Below are 20028 nucleotides of genomic sequence, written 5' to 3'. Positions count from 1 at the left end.
CTAAAGTTCCCACATCTTTCCTATTTTGAGGTGACCAGAACCAAACACAATACTTCTGAGTAATATTGGCCAGGTGCAGGCAAGTGGGACTGGCTTAGATGGTTGGCAGGAACCATATGGGGCTGAAAGCCCTGTTTCTGTGCTGTTAGGACTCTGACTCTTGGAACTTGTAAACTCTTTATACAAGTTTATTGAATAAATAAGAAACAGCACTTTCCAACGGAAGGGATATGAATGAGCAGAGGATCCACATTTAAGATACTTGGCAAAAAATGAAGAGGGAAATGTTAATTCTAATCCAGAATACACTGCTTGAGAGGGTGGTAGAAGTAGGTTCCGGGCTCAGAATTGGTTTACCATTGGGGCTATTGGCAGGAAGCAAGGGCTGGGATTATCTGAATAGCTTGGACAAAGAGACAGGTGAAGGAACAGCATGATGGGCTGAATAGCCTGAAACATAGAACTCTACAGCACAGTGTAGCCCTGCAACCCAGGACATTACGCCAACCTTTAACCTGCTCTAAGATCAATCCAACCCTTCCCTCCTACGCATAGCCTACCATTTTTCTGTTATCCATGTTCCTGTCTCAGCGTCTCTTCAATGTACCTGCCTCTACCACCACCCCTGGCAGGAAGGTTTACACACTCACCACACAGTGTAAAACACAGACAATACATCTGGCATCGTCCCCACAATCAACATCAAATCATGCCCCCGGTATTAACCATGCCCACCAGGGAAAAAGTCCTTGACTGTCTGCTGAATCTATGCCTCTTATCATTTTGTACAGCTCTAGCAAATCATCTTTCTTGACAGAGATGTACAAGGTTAAGAGGCAAGATGATGCATATTTCTGTGATGTCTCCACTTGTAATGGACTCAGTAACAACATGGTAAAATGGTTATGATTTAGAACATAACAAAGCAAAGGGATGTGCATTGCAACAAAGGATCTGCTGGAGAAAGTCAGCGGGCAGGAGAGCATCATTGGGAGGACAGGAACTGTTGTTGTTTCAGGCCAAAACCCTGCATCTGCACTGATTGAATAGGTTAGGACTTTATTCCTTGGAGCACAGAAGACTGAGAGGAAATTTGATAGAGGTATTCAAAATTATGAGGGTAAATGAAAGCAGGCTTTTTCTGCTGAGGTTGGGTGGGACTACAACTAGAGGTCATGGGTTCAGGGTGGAAGGTGAAAAGTTTAAGAGGAATATGAGGAAAAACTTCTTCACTCAGAGGGCGATGAGAGTGTGGAATGAGCTGTCAGTGCAAGTGGTGCAGGAGAGATCGATTTCAACATTTAAGAGAAGTTTGGATAGGTATGAGGATAGTAGGGGTATGGAGGACTATGTCTGGATGCAGGTCGGTGGGAGAAGGCAGTTTAAATGGTTTGCACAGACTAGATGGGCTGAAGGGCATGTTTCTGTGCTGCACTTTTCTATTACTCTATGACTCTGTAGAGTGCAGATGCAGGTTTTCACCCTGAAGTGTCGACAGTTCCTTTCCTCCCACTGATGCTGCCTGACCTGCTGAGTTCCTCCAGCAGATGGTTTGTTGCTCCAGTTCCCAACACGTACATTCTCCTGTGTCTCAGATAAGTGCATCAAACGGCATTGAGACATTAATCAGAGACACGGTAATTCCTTTCTTTCCCTCTTCAATTCGGGATTTGATCAGGATAAACATCTGCTGTGCGAAAGGAAAACAGCAGGATCTGTGGAGCCCACACCAGTCCTACCACGTTCAGTGGTAGGGGCCGTTGAGGTTATTGATGCTGGTAATGTTACTGATGCCACTGAGGTGTGACCCACCCACGGGACTGAAGTGGGCCGGGCTCTGCAGCCCATGCCCTGGGTAGAGGGTAGGGGTTGACCCTGACCAGTAGGAGAATCCCGAGGGGGTGACGTTGAGCTTGGGGATCTCAGAGAAGGGGATGTGGGTGAGGTTACTCTGCAGCTTGTAGAGGGCATGCTCAGCTGCAGAAGGCTGGCACACCTGTGCCAGCCCATGGAAGTCGAACTTGTAGGCGTAGCGTTTCCCGTGAACCTTGGTCATGATGTTCTTGTCGTAGTAGTAGCGGAGGGCGCGGCTCAGCTTGTCGTAGTTCATGTTGGGTTTGCTCTTGCGTTCGCCCCAGCGCCTGGCCACCTCGTCCGGATCAGTCAGCTTGAACTCGCCGTTGGTTCCTTCCCAGGCGATGCAGTTGACGTTGGTGCTGTCAGACAACAGCTCCAGGAGGAACTGCCACAACTGGATCTGCCCACTCCCTAGAGCCGAAGAAACTCAGTTAGAGACAAGGAGCTTGCATTCCTCACACAGAACACTACCTCTCAAAGCACAGATTTTATTTCTTTTATTTAGAGAAACAAGCCCTTCTAGCCCAATGAGTCCCCCGCCCCCACGCCCCCATACTGCTCAGTTACATCCATGTGGCTAGTTCACCTACCAACACGTAGCAGATCCTCCAGCTGAGGGACGAAGTGAACCCAGCTTTCTGGCACTGTAATAGCCATCACTCTAACTGCTACACTGCCATGCTGCCCTCAGTAACAGTAGAGAAAGTATTATTTTCCTTGCAGGTTTCAAGATCCCACAAAGAGAGGATATTGATTTAACTGCCTGCATGTCTGTGATGCTACTGCAAGTAAGTTTTTCCAATGCACCTGGGCATTCCTGTACTCCTGTGGATGATAATAAACTAAAATATGACTTTGACTTTCAGATAGAAACATAAAAACGTAGAAAAGCTACGGCACAATACAGGCCATTTGGTCCACAAAGTTGTACCAAAAATGTCCCTACCTTAGAAATTACTAGGCTTACCCATAGCCCTCTATTTTTCTAAGCTCCATGTATCTATCCAAAAGTCCCTTAAAAGACCCTATCGCATCCCCCTCCACCACCGTTGCTGGCAGCCCGTTCCACGCACTCACCACTGTCTGAGTAAAAAACTTACCCCTGACATCTCCTCTGTACCTACTCCCCAGCACCTTAAACCTGTGTCCTCTTGTGGCAACCATTTCAGCTCTGGGAAAAAGCCTCTGACACAATGAATGCCTCTCATCATCTTATACACCTCTATCAGGTCTCCTCTCATCCTCCGTCGCTCCAAGGAGAAAAGGCCGAGTTCATTCAACCTGTTCTCATAAGGCATGCTCCCCAATCCAGGAAACATCCTTGTAAATCTCCTTTGTACCCTTTCTATAGCTTCCACATCCTTCCTGTAGTGAGGCGACCAGAACTGAGCACAGTACTCCAAGTGGGGTCTGACCAGGGTCCTATATAGCTGCAACGTTACCTCTCGGCTCCTAAATTCAATTCCACGATTAATGAAGGCCAACACACCATACACCTTCTTAACTACGGAATGAACCTGTGCAGCTGCTTTGAGCGTCCTATAGACTCGACCCCAGGGTCCCTCTGATCCTCCAAACTGCCAAAAGTCTTATCAATAATACTACATTCTGTCATCATATTTGACCTACCAAAATGAACCACTTCACACTTATCAGGATTGAACTCCATCTGCCACTTCTCAGCCCAGTTTTGCATCCTATCGATGTCCCTCTGTAACCTCCGACAGCCCTCCACACTATCCACAACACCTCCAACCTTTGCGTCATCAGCAAACTTACTAACCCATCCCTCCACTTCCTCATCCAGGTCATTTATAGAATTTACAAAGAGTAAGGGTCCCAGAATACATCCCTGAGGCACACCACTGGTCACCGACCTCCATGCAGAATCTGACCCATCTACAACCACTCTTTGCCTTCTGTGGGCAAGCCAGTTCTGGATCCACAAAGCAATGTCCCCTTGGATCCCATGCCTCCTTACTTTCTCAATAAACCTTGCATGAGATACCTTATCAAATGCCTTGCTGAAATCCATATACACTACATCTACTGCTCTTCCTTCATCAATGTGTTCAGTCACATCCTCAAAAAATTCAGTCAGGCTCCTAAGGCACAACCTGCCCTTGACAAAGCCATGCTGACTATTTCCAATCATATTATGCCTCTCCAAATGTTCATAAATCCTGCCTCTCAGGATCTTCTCCATCAACTTACCAACCACAGAAGTAAGACTCACTGGTCTATAATTTCCTGGGCTATCTCCCTTTCTTGAATAAAGCAACAACATCCGCAACCCTCCAGTCCTCCGGAACCTCTCCCATCCCCATTGATGATGCAAAGATCATCACCAGAGGCTTAGCAATCTCCTCCCTCACCTCCCACAGTAGCCTGGGGTACATCTCATCCGGTCCAGGTGACTTATCCAACTTTATGCTTTCCAAAAGCTCCAACACATCCTCTTTCTTAATATCTACAAATGTACATGCTCGAGCTTTTCAGTCTGCTGCAAGTCAGCACTACAATCACCAAGGTCCTTTTCCATAGTGAATATTGAAGTAAATTATTCATTAAGTACCTCTGCTATTTCCTCCGGTTCCATACATACTTTCCCACTGTCACACTTGATAGGTCCTATTCTTTCGTGTCTTATCCTCTTGCTCTTCACATACTTGTAGAATGTCTTAGGGTTTTCCTTAATCCTGCCCACCAAGGTCTTCTCATGGCCTCTTCTGGCTCTCCTAATTTCCTTTTTAAGCTCCTTCCTGTTAGCCTTATAATCTTCTAGATCTCTAACATTACCTAGCTCTTTGAACTTTTGTAAGCCTTTCTTTTCTTCTTGACTAGATCTATTATAGCCTTTGTACAGCACGGTTCCTGTACCCTACCATAACTTCCCTGTCTCATTAGAATGTACCTATGCAGAACTCCACACAAATATCTCCTGAACATTTGCCACATTTCTTCCGTACTTTTCCCTGAGAACATCTGTTCCCAATTTAAGCTTCCAATTCCTGCCTGATAGCCTCATAATTCCCCTTACTCCAATTAAACACTTTTCTAACTTGTCTGTTCCTATCTCTCTCCAATGCTATTGTAAAGGAGATAGAATTATGATCACTATCTCCAAAATGCTCTCCCACTGAGAGATCTGATACTTGAACAGGTTAATTTCCCAATACCAAATCAAGTACAGTCTCTCCTCTTGTAGGCTTATCTACATGTTTTATCAAGAAACCTTCCTGAACACAACTAACAAACTCCACCCCATCTAAACCCCTCACTCTAGGGAGATGCCAATCGATATTTGGGAAATTAAAATCTCCCATCATGACAATTCTGTTATTATTATACCTTTCCAGGATATGTTTCCTTTTCTGCTCCTCGATATCCCTGTTACTATTGGGCAGCCTATAAAACACACCCAGTAAAGTTATTGATCCCTTCCTGTTCCTAACGTCCACCCAGAGACTCCGTAGACAATCCCTCCATGACGTTCAGCTTTTCTGCAGCCGTGACACTATCTCTGATCTACAGTGCCACGCCACCACCTCTTTTGCCTCACTCCCTGTCCTTTCTGAAACATCTAAAACCCGGCACTTGAAGTAACCATTCCTGTCACTGAGTCATCCAAGTCTCTGTAATGGCCACCACATCATAGCTCCAAGTACTGATCCACGCCGTAAGCTCATCTGCTTTGTTCACAACACTCCTTGCGTTAAATACTTGGTAGGAAGGTGAGAGGAACAGTATAAGAAATGTTAATTCTGAGACGGAAGGCACTGTTTGAGAGGGTGATGGAAACAGTTTGAAAATTCGGACTCTGATTCCAATTTAGATTTATCAAATGTACATGGAAACACACAGAGAAATGCGTGGTTTGCATTGACAACCAACACAACCTAACGACGTGCTGGGGGTAGCCCGCAAGTGTCACCACACGTTCCAGCACCAACACAGCATGGCCACAATGCTCGGCAGAACAACATAGAACGCAACAAGTAACGTAAACAACAGCAAATCAGGCATCTTTCCTCTCTTGCAAACATGCGTATGGTCCTCAGAGGGATGCAGAGTTGGTTTAGTGTCCAGGAGTATGAGAAAAATGCAGTGGACAGGAATCCCTCCACCAAAACAGAGATCACTAAATAAACTAATGTAGCATTGGAACTATTCATAAACAGCTTAGAAAGTAGAAACATGAAGGACAAGTGTGTAAAGTATGGATTGTTTTCTCTCTCTCTCTCTCTCTCTCTCTGCAATGTGAATACACCAGTTAAAGCCATCTCCCGCCTTCATTAAATTGATATGTTGTTGCAAAGACACAAGAAATTGGCGACAAGTGTGAACCTGAATGTCAGTGGATATCACCAACTGCACCAACAGTTACAGGATGAGACAGGGAGGGGAAAGGGAGAGAGCCATCACGGGCGCTAACAAAGAGATGTGTGAGTAACAGTGCACAATACATGGTGAAAGATGCACAACTAGGAAATTTCAAGTGAAAATAACGCAGCGACGGCTTTAGTTGGAAAAGTTGACAAATTTGACAGTGCTTCTGAAGGTGCGAGTTGTATATCAAGAGGGTTGAACTGTATTGTAACACGAACAATGTGGATAAGGAAAAGGAAGCCCTCGTGCTTCTTAGCTTAATGGGTACAGTCTCTTACACAACCTAGTATCTTCTGAAAAGCCAGCAAGCAAGACATTCAACAAAATTGTTACAATTTTACAAAACCACTTGAGCCCTAAACCACTGGTAGTAGCTGAGAGATTTCAATTTTACAAAAGGAACCAGTCAGAGGATGAAGACATTTTTGAATACATTGCAGAACTGTGCAAACTTTCAGTACACCGAGTGAAAAGTTTCAAACACAAAACTAAGCAAATGCACAAAGTGACCGAATGAGAAACAGAATCAGACAACACAGAGTCAGATGAAGGTGAACTGTGATGCCTAGAACTGCACAGTATAACTGAAGCAGATCACAAAATCATATGGATCACAATAGATGTGCCTGGTGTAAAAATGAAAATAGAGCTGGATACAGGATAAGCTTTGTCTATAATTTCGGAGGCTGATTACAACAGACTGTTTTCTAACATATCATTAGAGAAGACCTCAGTGATGATAAAGACCTATATAGGTGAAAAAATGTCTCCCAAAGATAAACTGAAGGTAAATGAGACATGGAGGCAAACACAGCAGTCAAGCTTTATGTATTGAAAAGTGGAGGGCCGATGCTTTTCAGATGTGAATGATTGAGAAAAGTCCAACTAGACTGGCACTCAGTCAAAGCTCTCAGTGTGACAACAACAGGCAACAGCAGACCAAACAGTAGCACCAACCAGAGACTGGAACAACTGCTTAATGCTAAAGAAAAAGTGTTTGAGTAGGGGATTGGTAAACTCAAAGGCATGAAGGCCAGATTTGAACTGGATGAAGCAGCAACACCAAGATTCCATAAAGAGTGTCCGTTGCCTTACAGACTACGTCCTAAAGTGCATGCTGAACTGCAGAACTTGGAGGTGTCTGGAATTCTCTTCAAGGTTGAGTGGAGTGATTGGGCCACACTCATTGTCCCAGTGATCAATAAAAGGAAGGCCAGAGCCATTTGCGTATGTGGGGATTTCAAGGTGAGTGTTAAACTGGAGTGATGTACTGTGCGGTATCCCCTGCCATGAATAGAAGACATTTTTTCATCTTTGGCAGGCAGACTTATCACAAGCCTATCTGCAAATGGAGATTGAGGAGTCCAACAGGAAGTTCCTCCCAATCAACACTCACAGGGGACTGCTCCTGCATCATCATCTCATCTTTGGCATCACATTAGCTCCAGCAATTTGGCAAAGAGCAATGGACCAAGTACTCCAAGATATCCCAGAAACAGAATGTTAGCTTGATGACATCATCATGACTGGCAAGAATTATGAAGAGCACTTCCAGAACCTTGGCTAATTGCTTACCAGGCTGAGTGAGTATGGTCTGCGCACAAAGAGAGAGAAATGTGAGTTTTTCAAGAATGAAATCTCATATTGTGGACACGTCATTGACAAGCAGGGCTTACATAAGCCACAAGAGAAGACTGAAGCAGTGCTATAGGCACCCAAACTGGAAAATGTGTCATAACTCAGGTCATACGTGGGCTTAGTAAACTACTATCACTGGTTTCTCCCAAGCATTGCTACAGTGCTACATCCATTGAATGCCTTGTTCCAGACAGGAACAAAGTGGGAATGGTCAGAAAGATGTGAAAGAGCATTCTGGGATATAAAAAGACGAATAACATCAGATGATGTTACCCATTATGACCCATCTCCATCCATCAGACTGGCATGTGACGCATCCCCTTATGGCATTGGAGCCCTTTTGTCACACAGGATGAAAAGTGGATCTGAACTCCCGATTGCGTTTGCTTCAGGGTCACAGAAGAGCGTAGAATGCAACTACGCACAGATTGATTGAGAGGCCCTGAGTCTAGTACGGGGAATAAAGAAGTTCTACCACTAACTCTAAAGTTACAGACTAAAGTTTACACCAGTGACAGATCACCAACCCCTTGTGTCCACTTTTAATCACGGGAGGGGAATTCCAGTGATGACTGTTACCTGGTTCCAACATTGGGCACTTTTTCTAAGAACCCACTCTTATGAGATAGAGTTCAGGGGTACCAAACAGCACAGCAACATTGCTGGCTTGTCACGTCATCCACTGTCGGCAACTGAAGAAGGAAAGTCTTCATACTGTGACCCAGCAGAAGTGTTCCTCACCACATTGGTGGAGCAGTTGCCGGTAACAAATTCCAAATAACAAAGGGAAACAAGGAATGATCCGACTTCATCAAAAGTCTTTGAAATCGCCACGTAAGGATGGCCAGCTCATGGTAACCCTATCGCCCTAGTGAATTTTACTGCTAATGTGATAGTCTTTCTGTAGAAGCAGTGTTTGGGTTATGGTTAGAGATAACGGGTGCTTCAGAAAGTGAGGCATCCGATCAGGAGAGTGGGTTTTTTGTTGTGTGCCAGACACTGGTGTGAGCTGGGGTCTTTGTTCGGTGGGAACTGAAGAGAGAAGACGCTGGAGAGAACCAGTCATAGGATTCAGCCCAGTGTGGGACCATGATTCAATGGAGTAAGGTGCGGAGGTCGCCTAAGGATCAGTGAGTATTGATTATGAATTTTGGACGAGTTGAGCTCCAACTTGTGCACATTTGACTGTTTAATTATAATGGGCCTTTTTGTTATTTTCCTTCTTCTCTTTACTAACCCTTTAGTTAAGTTAAGATTCTTAAATGTAATTCCTTTAATCGTATGCAGTGTGCTGTCTGTAATTTCATGGCACTGAACTGTAACAGGGTTGTAAATTACACAGCATCCACACAAACCGGTGTTTGGGAGGGAGAGCCGTATCGGTCTCATGGGTTTGGCAGGACCCTAGTATACCCTTGTGGGTATTCCCTAGACTCATGCAGCCAAGGAGACTGGGGAGGTTCCATTTGTGGGGGTATCGTCTGGGATCGATTTCATTGGATGCTATGTGATTGCCCTGAGCATTGATCCAGTGAGTTGTATGACGGAGTTTCAGAACATGTTTCAGGAGAAGTGGGTTGAAACTTTCTGCCTACATTTTTCGGCTAGAGAGGCAGCTGAGTTGCTTGCAGCATAGTGGGGGCCATTTAAACGGCTGAGGTGAACCAGTTAAGAATGGACCAAGTGGAGAAAGGCACACAGTCACAGGACATGATCGCCTGCAGTCTCCCAATGTTTCATAAGACGCGCCCCCCCCCCCCCCCGTTTGTGGAGCTGATGAGAGAAGTACGAGCGGAGGAGAATGCAACGGAGGCACGGGAGGTCTCCGTCAGCAGGGCACTGTCCTCGGAAGTGCTCTCCTAGCTGAAGTGACCCGTGATAGCGCACCCTAGGGGTGGTAAAGGAGCTCATGGCAGAGTTGAGAACGGAGATGTCCCGGTTGTTATGAGCAGGTGCGGCCACTCCATACGACAAAGCTGAATGGGAGGCAGAACCCCTGAGGGGACAGTCTATGCAGAGGGCCGCTAGTGACTGGGGTCCCGAGAGAAGGGGAGCGACCGGTATTGTCTGTTATAACTGAGGTGAAGGGCAGGAGAATCCTCGGAGAGTGATTCGCCAGGCACCTAAGCAGAGAGAGACTCAGTGAGGGAACAATATATCAAGGAACATCCTAAAGCCAAAAACCCTATTCCTGAAGGCTTAGTGGGGCCAAGCTCCAGTGTATTGCGATGGATTGAGGGTATTTATGCTCGAGCCATACTTGACACCGGTTCTCAGGTTACTCTGCTGTACTGTTCGTTTTACAACCAGTATTTGACACATTTACCATTGACGCCACTCAGTGCGTTAGAGATCTGGGAGTTTTAGTGTGGATGACTATCCGTACGATGGTTACTTGTCATTGAAGCTGGAGCTTTCGGAGGCAGAGGTGGGAGTAGCTGAGGACCTTGATACACTAATGTTGGTTTGTCTGGACCCGGTCGAGAAGGGTGGACCTTCAATTCTTGTGGGGATGAATACTCCTATTGTGAGGAGGCTAGTGGGAGCCTGCAAGGAGAAAGTTGGAGAGAGCTTTCTGAGAACATTGTCCATTCACCCTGCGTTCTGAGTTGCTTTTGAGGAAGTGTGTGGCCGCACTGGGCCGGATGATGAGCATAAACAAGGGACTGTGTGGTTCACCCAGTCAAAACCAGTCATGTTACAGCCCGGGGAAGTAGCTAGAGTGATGGGAAACCCTACATTTCCCAGAATGCCTGATGCCGAGGCCCTCTTGGTAGGCCCTCTGGAAGACCACGAAGAGGTTTCAGGCTTACCTGCTGGGGTACTGGTGAGGCCTGAACTGTAGAAGCCCTTGGTTGTACAGGCAGACAGGATGACAGTGAGTGTCAGGAACACTTCGGAGCAGGAGGTCACCCTCAGGCAGGGGATGCTAATGGTACACCTCTTCCTGGTGACGGTGATGTCCAGAGTTCCTGTGAGACAAGCCAGGGAGAAACTCTCTCCAAAAAGAGGAAAGATGACCGCCAAGTCATTCAACTTTGGTGTTCCCCGGTACCTGCGGGTTGGAAGAGGAGGTCCGTAGAGAAGGTGTTGAAACTGGAAGGTGTCTTTTCTACTGCTGAGTTTGATGTGGGTTGTTCCAAGAGTACTCGTCACGCTATCTGGGTGACAGAGGAAACCCGGTTTAGTGAAAGGTCGTGGCGACTGGCCCCTGCAGAGATGGAAGGCATTCAGCAGCATTTGTGTAAGTTGAAGGAAGCTGGGATCATCACTGAGTCCTGAAGCCCTTGCACATCTCCAATAGTAGTGGCCCGGAAGGAGAATGAGAAGCTACGGATAAGTGTGGACTATAGGACACTGAACAGGTGCACCGTCCCTGACCAGTATACAGTTCTGAAATTAGAAGATGCGCTGGCCTGTCTGCGTGCTGAGAAGTAGTTCAGGGTGCTGGACTTGAGGAGTGGACATTAGCAGATCCCCAGGAGTGAGACTGACAAAGAGAAGGTGGCCTTTATATGTCCACTGGGATTCTTCCAGTTTGAAAGGATGCTCCAGGGCATATCAGGAGCCCCTATGACCTTCCAGCGTGTCATAGAGAAAACAGTGGGGGATATGAACTTGCTTAGGAGTTGGTTTATCGAGATGACCTCATAGTGTTTGGGTCCACCTTGGAGGAACATGAAACAAGGCAACTGAAGGTGCTGGGTCGCCTGAATGCCAAGGGCTTAAAACTTTCCCTGAACACGTGCCAGTTTAGCAAGACGTCTGTCCGCTATGCTGAGTACATAGTCTCACGGGATGGAGTAGGTGCAGATCCGTCTAAGATAGAGGTGGTGACCACAGGGCCAAGACCCCAGACTGTGAACGCTTTGTGCTTGTTCCTTGGGTTCTGTGGGTACTATTGGAGATTTGTGAAAGACTACTCTAAAGTGATTCGCCCTTTAAATCAGCTTCTGTATGGTTACTCTTCCTTGGGGGAGAAAGGGAGGATGAAAGGAAAGGATGGAAAAGATTATTTTAACCCTTCAGAGCCTTTTGGAGCGAGATGGGATGCAAAATGTGAAGAGACCTTTCCGTTGCTGAAGGAGCTGCTGACACAAGTGCCTGTGCTGGCTTTTGCAAACCCCCGAATGCTGTATGTAGTGATATGGATGTCAGCAGGGAGGGCTTAGGGGGTGTTCTGCATCAGGATCAGGGCACAGGGTTGAGACCTGTTGCGTTTGTCAGCCGGAGTCTATCAACCTCTGCGCAAAACTATCTCTCAGAGTGATGTAGAGCTGATAAAGTATACATCCAATATAAAATACTTAAAGGGTGAGCAGGATTAGGCCACTCGGGGTCGTGCAAGAGCTAGTCTGTCGTGTTCTGTTGCTGAGGTAGGGTGAGGACTGTGCAGGTCGGTTGAAGGACCTGATGGTTATAGAGAAGCTGCTGTTCCTAAGACTCTAGCAAATTTCTATAGTTGTACCATGGAGAGCATTCTCTCTATCTGCATCACTGGCCACCATGGGGCACTCTGCACAGGATTGGAAGAGGCTGCAGAGGGTTGTAAACTCCATCATGGCTGGTGCCTCCCCTCCATCAAGGAGATCTTCAAAAGGTGAGGCCTCAAAAGAGCAGTACCATCAATAAACACCTCCCCCTCTCCCCCACCAGGGAGGAGGGCAGCATCCTGAAAACACTCTCAGTGTTTTAGGAACACTTTCTTCCCTGCTGCCATCAGATTTCTGTATGGACCATAAACCCATGAACACTTCCTTTACCATGAAAGCGTAGTGGTTAGCGCAATACGATTACAGTGCAGGCCGTTTGGAGTTCAAAGTTCAATTCTGGCACCACCTGTAAGGAGTTTGTACGTTCTCTCCATGACCATGTGGGTTTCCCCGGGTGCCCCCTCTTCCTCCCAAGTCCAAAGATGTACCAGTTAGTATGTTAATGTCATTGTAAATTGTTCTGTGATTAGGATAGGGTCAATAGGTGTGTGTGTGTGTGTGTGTCTAATATATATATATATATATATATATATATATATATATGTATGGGTGTGTGTATTTTTTCTATGTATATATACACACACACGTCAGCAAGACATGCAACACGACAGCACAGAAACAGGCTTTTTTGGCCCATCTAGTCCATGCCATGCCAAACTATTAATCTGCCTCGTCCCATCGACCCAACCCTGAACCATAGTCTTCTAAATCCCTTCAATCTATGTACCTATCTAAAACTGAACCTACATCCAACACTTCCACTGTCAGCTTGTTCCATAGTCTCACTATCCTCTGAGTGAAGAACTTCACCTCAAGTTCCCCTTTCACCTCTCACCCTTAACCCATGACCTCTAGTTCTCGTCTCATCCAGCTTCAGTGGAAAAAGCCTGCTTGCATTTGCTGTATCTATACCCCACATAATTTTGTATACTTCTGTCAAATCTCCCCTCAATCTCCCATGCCCTAGGGAATAAAGTCCAAACCTATTCAAAGTTTTCCTCTGTAGGTTTTCGCAAATAAAAACAGTGGAGGCATTTTATGTTGATGAAAAACCCGAACAACTCATTTATTGTACTCCAAAAACTGAACACAAAGCATGGTAAAGGTACCCCACGTGATTATGTCATCGTGTCAGACCAGCCTCTTAAAGTGAAGCTTCCTCAATATCAGTACATTTCCACCAATTATGTTACCCTACACAGGACCTTCCCCCTCCCTCACGCCCACCCCCACAGAATTCACCAAAACCAGCATTGTGGGCCTGTCTGGAGCTCGGACGAGCTGTCTGGCTCGGGGCCGTTGTTCCATGGATGGAGGAACAACAGGTGCCACTGGCTCATCCAAAGGTGTGTAAACACACTCATGGTCACATCGTGACACCAAGGGAACGGTACTGGAATCCTCCCAATCCTGGTGGCCAGTTTAAGGCGATCTACTGAAATACATTCAGGTTTAACCCTCTTAACAATGATAAAAGTCTTTTCTTCCTATTCCAAAATGTGGAATGGCCATCGTAAGGGTGCCTAAGGAGATGTTGGTGTGCATCATGGCGGGCGAAAACAAACGAGGTGGAAAGTGGGTCAACAGAAACCCAAGAGAACTGTACACCATGATGGGAGGTAGGAATAGGTGCAAAGGAATTGAATTTACTGAGGATGGAATGCCATTGAGAGGCCAACTAGGCGGTTGTGCTGTTAGGAATAAAATCATCTGACATTCATAATGGCTGTCCATATACCATCTCAGCCGCAGACAATTGCAGATCCTCTTTTGGAGCTGCTCTGAACAGGACCCATGGGAGACGATCATGCCAACTCTCATCTGTCAGGGAAGTCCTCAGAGCAACCTTTAATGAGCGGTGAAACTGCTTGCATAGGCCATTGGACTGTGGGTGATACGCCGTGGTGTGATGTAGCCTAACAGCGAGGGTCTGAGCCATAGCAGTCCAGAGGTCTGATATGAGCCGGGGACCGCTGTCAGGTGAAATATCAGAAAGGATGCCAGACAGAGCAGCTCAGGAGCTGATGAACGCCATGTCTGCAGCCGTAATCAATACTAAAGGGATGATCTCGGGCCAGTTGGTGGTACGGCCCACCATGGTAAGGATGTGTGTAAAACCTTGGGGGTGACAAGGAGGGGGGAAGATAGCCAACGAGGTTCACATTGACATGGTCAAACTGTCGCTCAGGGACCTCAAAAGGTGGCAATGGTGCCTGGATATGACAGTTAGATTTTGCCCAATGGCACATCGAACAGACGGCAGTCCAATCACACATGTCATCTCAAAAGCCATGCCACACAAAACTTTAGCGTGATCAGTTTCAGTAAGGCCTTCCATCTCAGATGCGGAGGCTATGTATGGAGTCAAAATAAGTCCACCTCCTGCAGAGCCATCTTGAAAGAGGGAAAGGTTTAGGGCAAAGGACGATACAACTGCCTGTGATGGAACAATACAACTCAGGTATGAGCAGCTAGCGCACGGATCACAGGGTTGGCTGAACTGTTACACTTTATTCTGCATTATTATTGTTTTAACATTTTCCGCTCCAATACACTGTGGAACGATCTAATCCACATAAACAGTGTGATAGACAAACTTTTAATGTATCAGGGTAAATGTGACAATAACAAACCAACACCAATACCTAGAGCAATTAAAGATCCTACGGGCTGTGATGTAGTGTCAAACTAACTAAACCAGCAATTAAATGCCAAACTAAACTAACCCATTTTGCTTACACAATATTCATACCCTATCAATCTCTGCATAGTCATGTGCTTATTTAAGAATCTCTAATATGCCTCTCAAAGTCTCCTTCTCTTACCCCTTCAGCAGTTAATTCCAGGCACTCAGTACAATGTGTAGAACAGGCAATCGGTACAATGTTTAAAACAGGCAATCAGTACAATGTGCAAGACAGGCAATCAGTATGAAGTGCAAAACAGGCAATCAGTACAATGTGCAAAGCAGGCAATCAGTGCAATGTGTAAAACAGGCACTCAGTACAATGTGTAAAACAGGCAATCAGTGCAATGTGCAAAACAGGCACTCAGTACAATGTGTAAAACAGGCAATCAGTACAATGTGTAAAACAGGCAATCAGTGCAATGTGCAAAACAGGCACACAGAACAACGTGTAAAACAGGCAATCAGTACAATTTGTAAAACAAGCAATCAGTACCAAGTGCAAAACGGGCACTCATTACAATGTGTAGAACAGGCACTCAGTACAATGTGTAAAACAGGCAATCAGTGCAATTTGTAAAACAGGCAATCAGTACCAAGTGCAAAACGGGCACTCATTACAATGTGTAGAACAGGCACTCAGTACAATGTGTAAAACAGGCAATCAGTACCAAGTGCAAAACGGGCACTCAGTACAATGTGTAGAACAGGCACTCAGTACAATGTGTAAAACAGGCAATCAGTACAATATGCAAAACAGGCAATCTGTACAACCTGTAAAACAGGCACTCAGTACAACGTGTAAAACAGGCAATCAGTGCAACGTGTAAAACAGGCACTCAGTGCGATGTGTAAAACAGATACTCAGTACAATGTGCAAAACAGGAAATCAGTACAACTTGTAAAACAAGCAATCAGTGCAACGTGTAAAACAGGCACTCAGTGCGACGTGTAAAACAGATACTCAGTACAACATGTAAAACAGGCACTCTGTACAATGTGCAAAACAGGAAATCAGTACAACTTGCAAAACAGGCACTCAGTACAATTTGCAAAACAGGCACTCAGTACAATGTGCAAAACAGGCACTCAGTACAACGTGTAACACAGGCACTCAGTACAATGTGTAGAACAGGCACTCAGTACAATGTGTAAAACTGGCACTCAGTACAATGTGTAAAACAGGCACTCAGTACTCTGCGCAAAACAGGCAATCAGTACACCTTGTAAAACAGGCAATCAGTTCAACGTGTATAACAGGCAATCAGCGCGATGTGTAAAACAGATACTTAGTACAACATGCAAATCAGGCACTCTGTACAATGTGCAAAACAGGAAATCAGTACAACGTGCAAAACAGGCACTCAGTACAATGCGCAAAACAGGCACTCAGTACAATGCGTAAAACTGGCACTCAGTACAACGTGTAACACAGGCACTCAGTACAATGTGTAGAACAGGCACTCAGTACAATGTGTAAAACTGGCACTCAGTACAATGTGTAAAACAGGCACTCAGTACTCTGCGCAAAACAGGCAATCAGTACACCTTGTAAAACAGGCAATCAGTTCAACGTGTATAACAGGCAATCAGCGCGATGTGTAAAACAGATACTTAGTACAACATGCAAATCAGGCACTCTGTACAATGTGCAAAACAGGAAATCAGTACAACGTGCAAAACAGGCACTCAGTACAATGCGCAAAACAGGCACTCAGTACAATGCGTAAAACTGGCACTCAGTACAATGTGTAAAACAGGCACTCAGTACTCTGCGCAAAACAGGCAATCAGTACACCTTGTAAAACAGGCAATCAGTTCAACGTGTATAACAGGCAATCAGCGCGATGTGTAAAACAGATACTCAGTACAACATGCAAATCAGGCACTCTGTACAATGTGCAAAACAGGAAATCAGTACAACGTGCAAAACAGGCACTCAGTACAATGTGTAAAACAGGCAATCAGTACAGTGTGTAAAACAGGCACTCAGTACAATGTGTAAAACTGGCACTCAGTACAATGTGTAAAACAGGCACTCAGAACTCTGCGCAAAACAGGCAATCAGTACACCTTGTAAAACAGGCAATCAGTGCAACGTGTATAACAGGCAATCAGTGCGATGTGTAAAACAGATACTCAGTACAACATGCAAAACAGGCACTCTGTACAATGTGCAAAGCAGGAAATCAGTACAACGTGCAAAACAGGCACTCAGTACAATGTGTAAAACAGGCAATCATACAGTGTGTAAAACAGGCACTCAGTACAAAATGTAAAACAGGCACTCAGCACAACGTGTAAAACAGGCAATCAGCACAATGTGCAAAACAGGCACTGAGTACAATGTGTAAAGTAGGCAGTCAGTACAATGTGCCAAACAGGCAATCAGTACGATGTATAGAACAGCCACTCAGTACAATGTGTAAATCAGGCAATCAGTAGTCTGTGCAACACAGGCAATCAGTACGATGTGTAAAACAGGCACTCAGTAGTCTGCTGAACACAGGCAATCAGTACGATGTGTAAAACAGGCACTCAGTACAACGTGTAAAACAGGCAATCAGTGCAACGTGCAAAACAGGCACTCAGTGCAACATTGTAAAACAGGTACTCAGTACAACATGTAAAACAGGCACTCTGTACAATGTGTAAAACAGGCAATCAGTACAATATGCAAAACAGGCAATCTGTACAACCTGTAAAGCAGGCACTCAGTGCAACGTGTAAAACAGATACTCAGTACAACATGTAAAACGGGCACTCTGTACAATGTGTAAAACAGGCACTCAGTACAACGAGTAAAACAGGCACTCAGTGCGACGTGTAAAACAGACACTCAGTACAACATGTAAAACAGGCACTCTGTACAATGTGCAAAACAGGAAATCAGTACAACTTGCAAAACAGGCACTCAGTGCAATGCGCAAAACAGGCGCTCAGTACTCTGCGCAAAACAGGCAATCAGTACACCTTGTAAAACAGGCAATCAGTTCAACGTGTATAACAGGCAATCAGCGCGATGTGTAAAACAGATACTGAGTACAACATGCAAATCAGGCACTCTGTACAATGTGCAAAACAGGAAATCAGTACAACGTGCAAAACAGGCACTTAGTACAATGTGTAAAACAGGCAATCAGTACAATGTGTAGAACAGGCACTCAGTACAATGTGTAAAACAGGCACTCAGTAGTCTGTGCAACACAGGCAATCAGTACGATGTGTAAAACAGGCACTCAGTAGTCTGTTGAACACAGGCAATCAGTACGATGTGTAAAACAGGCACTCCGTACAATGTGTAGAACAGGCACTCAGTACAACGTGTAAAACAGGCAATCAGTGCAACGTGTAAAGCAGGCACTCAGTGCGACGTGTAAAACAGATACTCAGTACAACATGTAAAACAGGCACTCTGTACAATGTGCAAAACAGGAAATCAGTACAACGTGCAAAACAGGCACCCAGTACAATGTGCAAAACAGGCACTCAGTACAACGTGTAAAGCTGGCACTCAGTACAATGTGTAAAACAGGCACTCAGTACTCTGTGCAAAACAGGCAATCAGTAGTCTGTGCAACACAGGCAATCAGTATGATGTGTAAAACAGGCACTCAGTACAATGTGTAAAACAGGCAATCAGTACAATATGCGAAACAGGCAATCTGTACAACCTGTAACACAGGCACTCAGTACAACGTGTAAATCAGGCAATCAGTGCAACGTGTAAAACAGGCACTCAGTGCGACGTGTAAAACAGATACTCAGTACAACATGTAAAACAGGCACTCTGTACAATGTGCAAAACAGGAAATCAGTACAACTTGTAAAACAGGCAATCAGTGCAACGTGTAAAACAGGCACTCAGTGCGACGTGTAAAACAGATACTCAGTACAACATGTAAAACAGGCACTCTGTACAATGTGCAAAACAGGAAATCAGTACAACTTGTAAAACAGGCAATCAGTGCAACGTGTAAAACAGGCACTCAGTGCGACGTGTAAAACAGATACTCAGTACAACATGTAAAACAGACACTCTGTACAATGTGCAAAAAAGGAAATCAGTACAACTTGCAAAACAGGCACCCAGTACAATGTGCAAAACAGGCACTCAGTACAACGTGTAAAGCTGGCACTCAGTACAATGTGTAAAACAGGCACTCAGTACTCTGTGCAAAACAGGCAATCAGTAGTCTGTGCAACACAGGCAATCAGTATGATGTGTAAAACAGGCACTCAGTACAATGTGTAAAACAGGCAATCAGTACAATATGCAAAACAGGCAATCTGTACAACCTGTAACACAGGCACTCAGTACAACGTGTAAATCAGGCAATCAGTGCAACATGTAAAACAGGCACTCAGTGCGACGTGTAAAACAGATACTCAGTACAACATGTAAAACAGGCACTCTGTACAATGTGCAAAACAGGAAATCAGTACAACTTGTAAAACAGGCAATCAGTGCAACGTGTAAAACAGGCACTCAGTGCGACGTGTAAAACAGATACTCAGTACAACATGTAAAACAGGCACTCTGTACAATGTGCAAAACAGGAAATCAGTACAACTTGTAAAACAGGCAATCAGTGCAACGTGTAAAACAGGCACTCAGTGCGACGTGTAAAACAGATACTCAGTACAACATGTAAAACAGACACTCTGTACAATGTGCAAAAAAGGAAATCAGTACAACTTGCAAAACAGGCACTCAGTACAATGTGTAAACAGACACTCAGTACAATTTGCAAAACAGGCACTCAGTACAATGTGCAAAACAGGCACTCAGTACAACGTGTAACACAGGCACTCAGTACAATGTGTAGAACAGGCACTCAGTACAATGTGTAAAACAAGCAATCAGTACAATGTGTAGAACAGGCACTCAGTACAATGTGTAAAACAGGCAATCAGTACAATGTGCAAAACAGGCACTCAGTATAACGTGTAAAACAGGCACTC

General features: G+C 45.1%; 1 protein-coding gene across 1 annotated transcript in view; it reads right to left on the bottom strand.

Annotated features, from left to right (window-relative positions):
* Positions 1-1744: 1744 nt before the first annotated feature.
* LOC134348736 (protein FEV-like) overlaps positions 1745-20028 on the bottom strand; it is a 34337-nt gene continuing 16053 nt past the window's right edge. The window contains exons 3-4 of the mRNA XM_063052539.1: positions 10698-10856; positions 1745-2268 (exon numbers count right to left, since the gene is read on the bottom strand). Of these exons, the coding sequence (XP_062908609.1) occupies positions 1745-2268; positions 10698-10856 (683 nt within the window). The remainder of the gene's footprint in view (positions 2269-10697; positions 10857-20028) is intronic.

Source organism: Mobula hypostoma, chromosome 6 (assembly GCF_963921235.1).
Source record: "Mobula hypostoma chromosome 6, sMobHyp1.1, whole genome shotgun sequence".
NCBI classification, from domain to species: domain Eukaryota; kingdom Metazoa; phylum Chordata; class Chondrichthyes; order Myliobatiformes; family Myliobatidae; genus Mobula; species Mobula hypostoma.
This window is presented reverse-complemented; position numbering and strand designations above follow the sequence as displayed.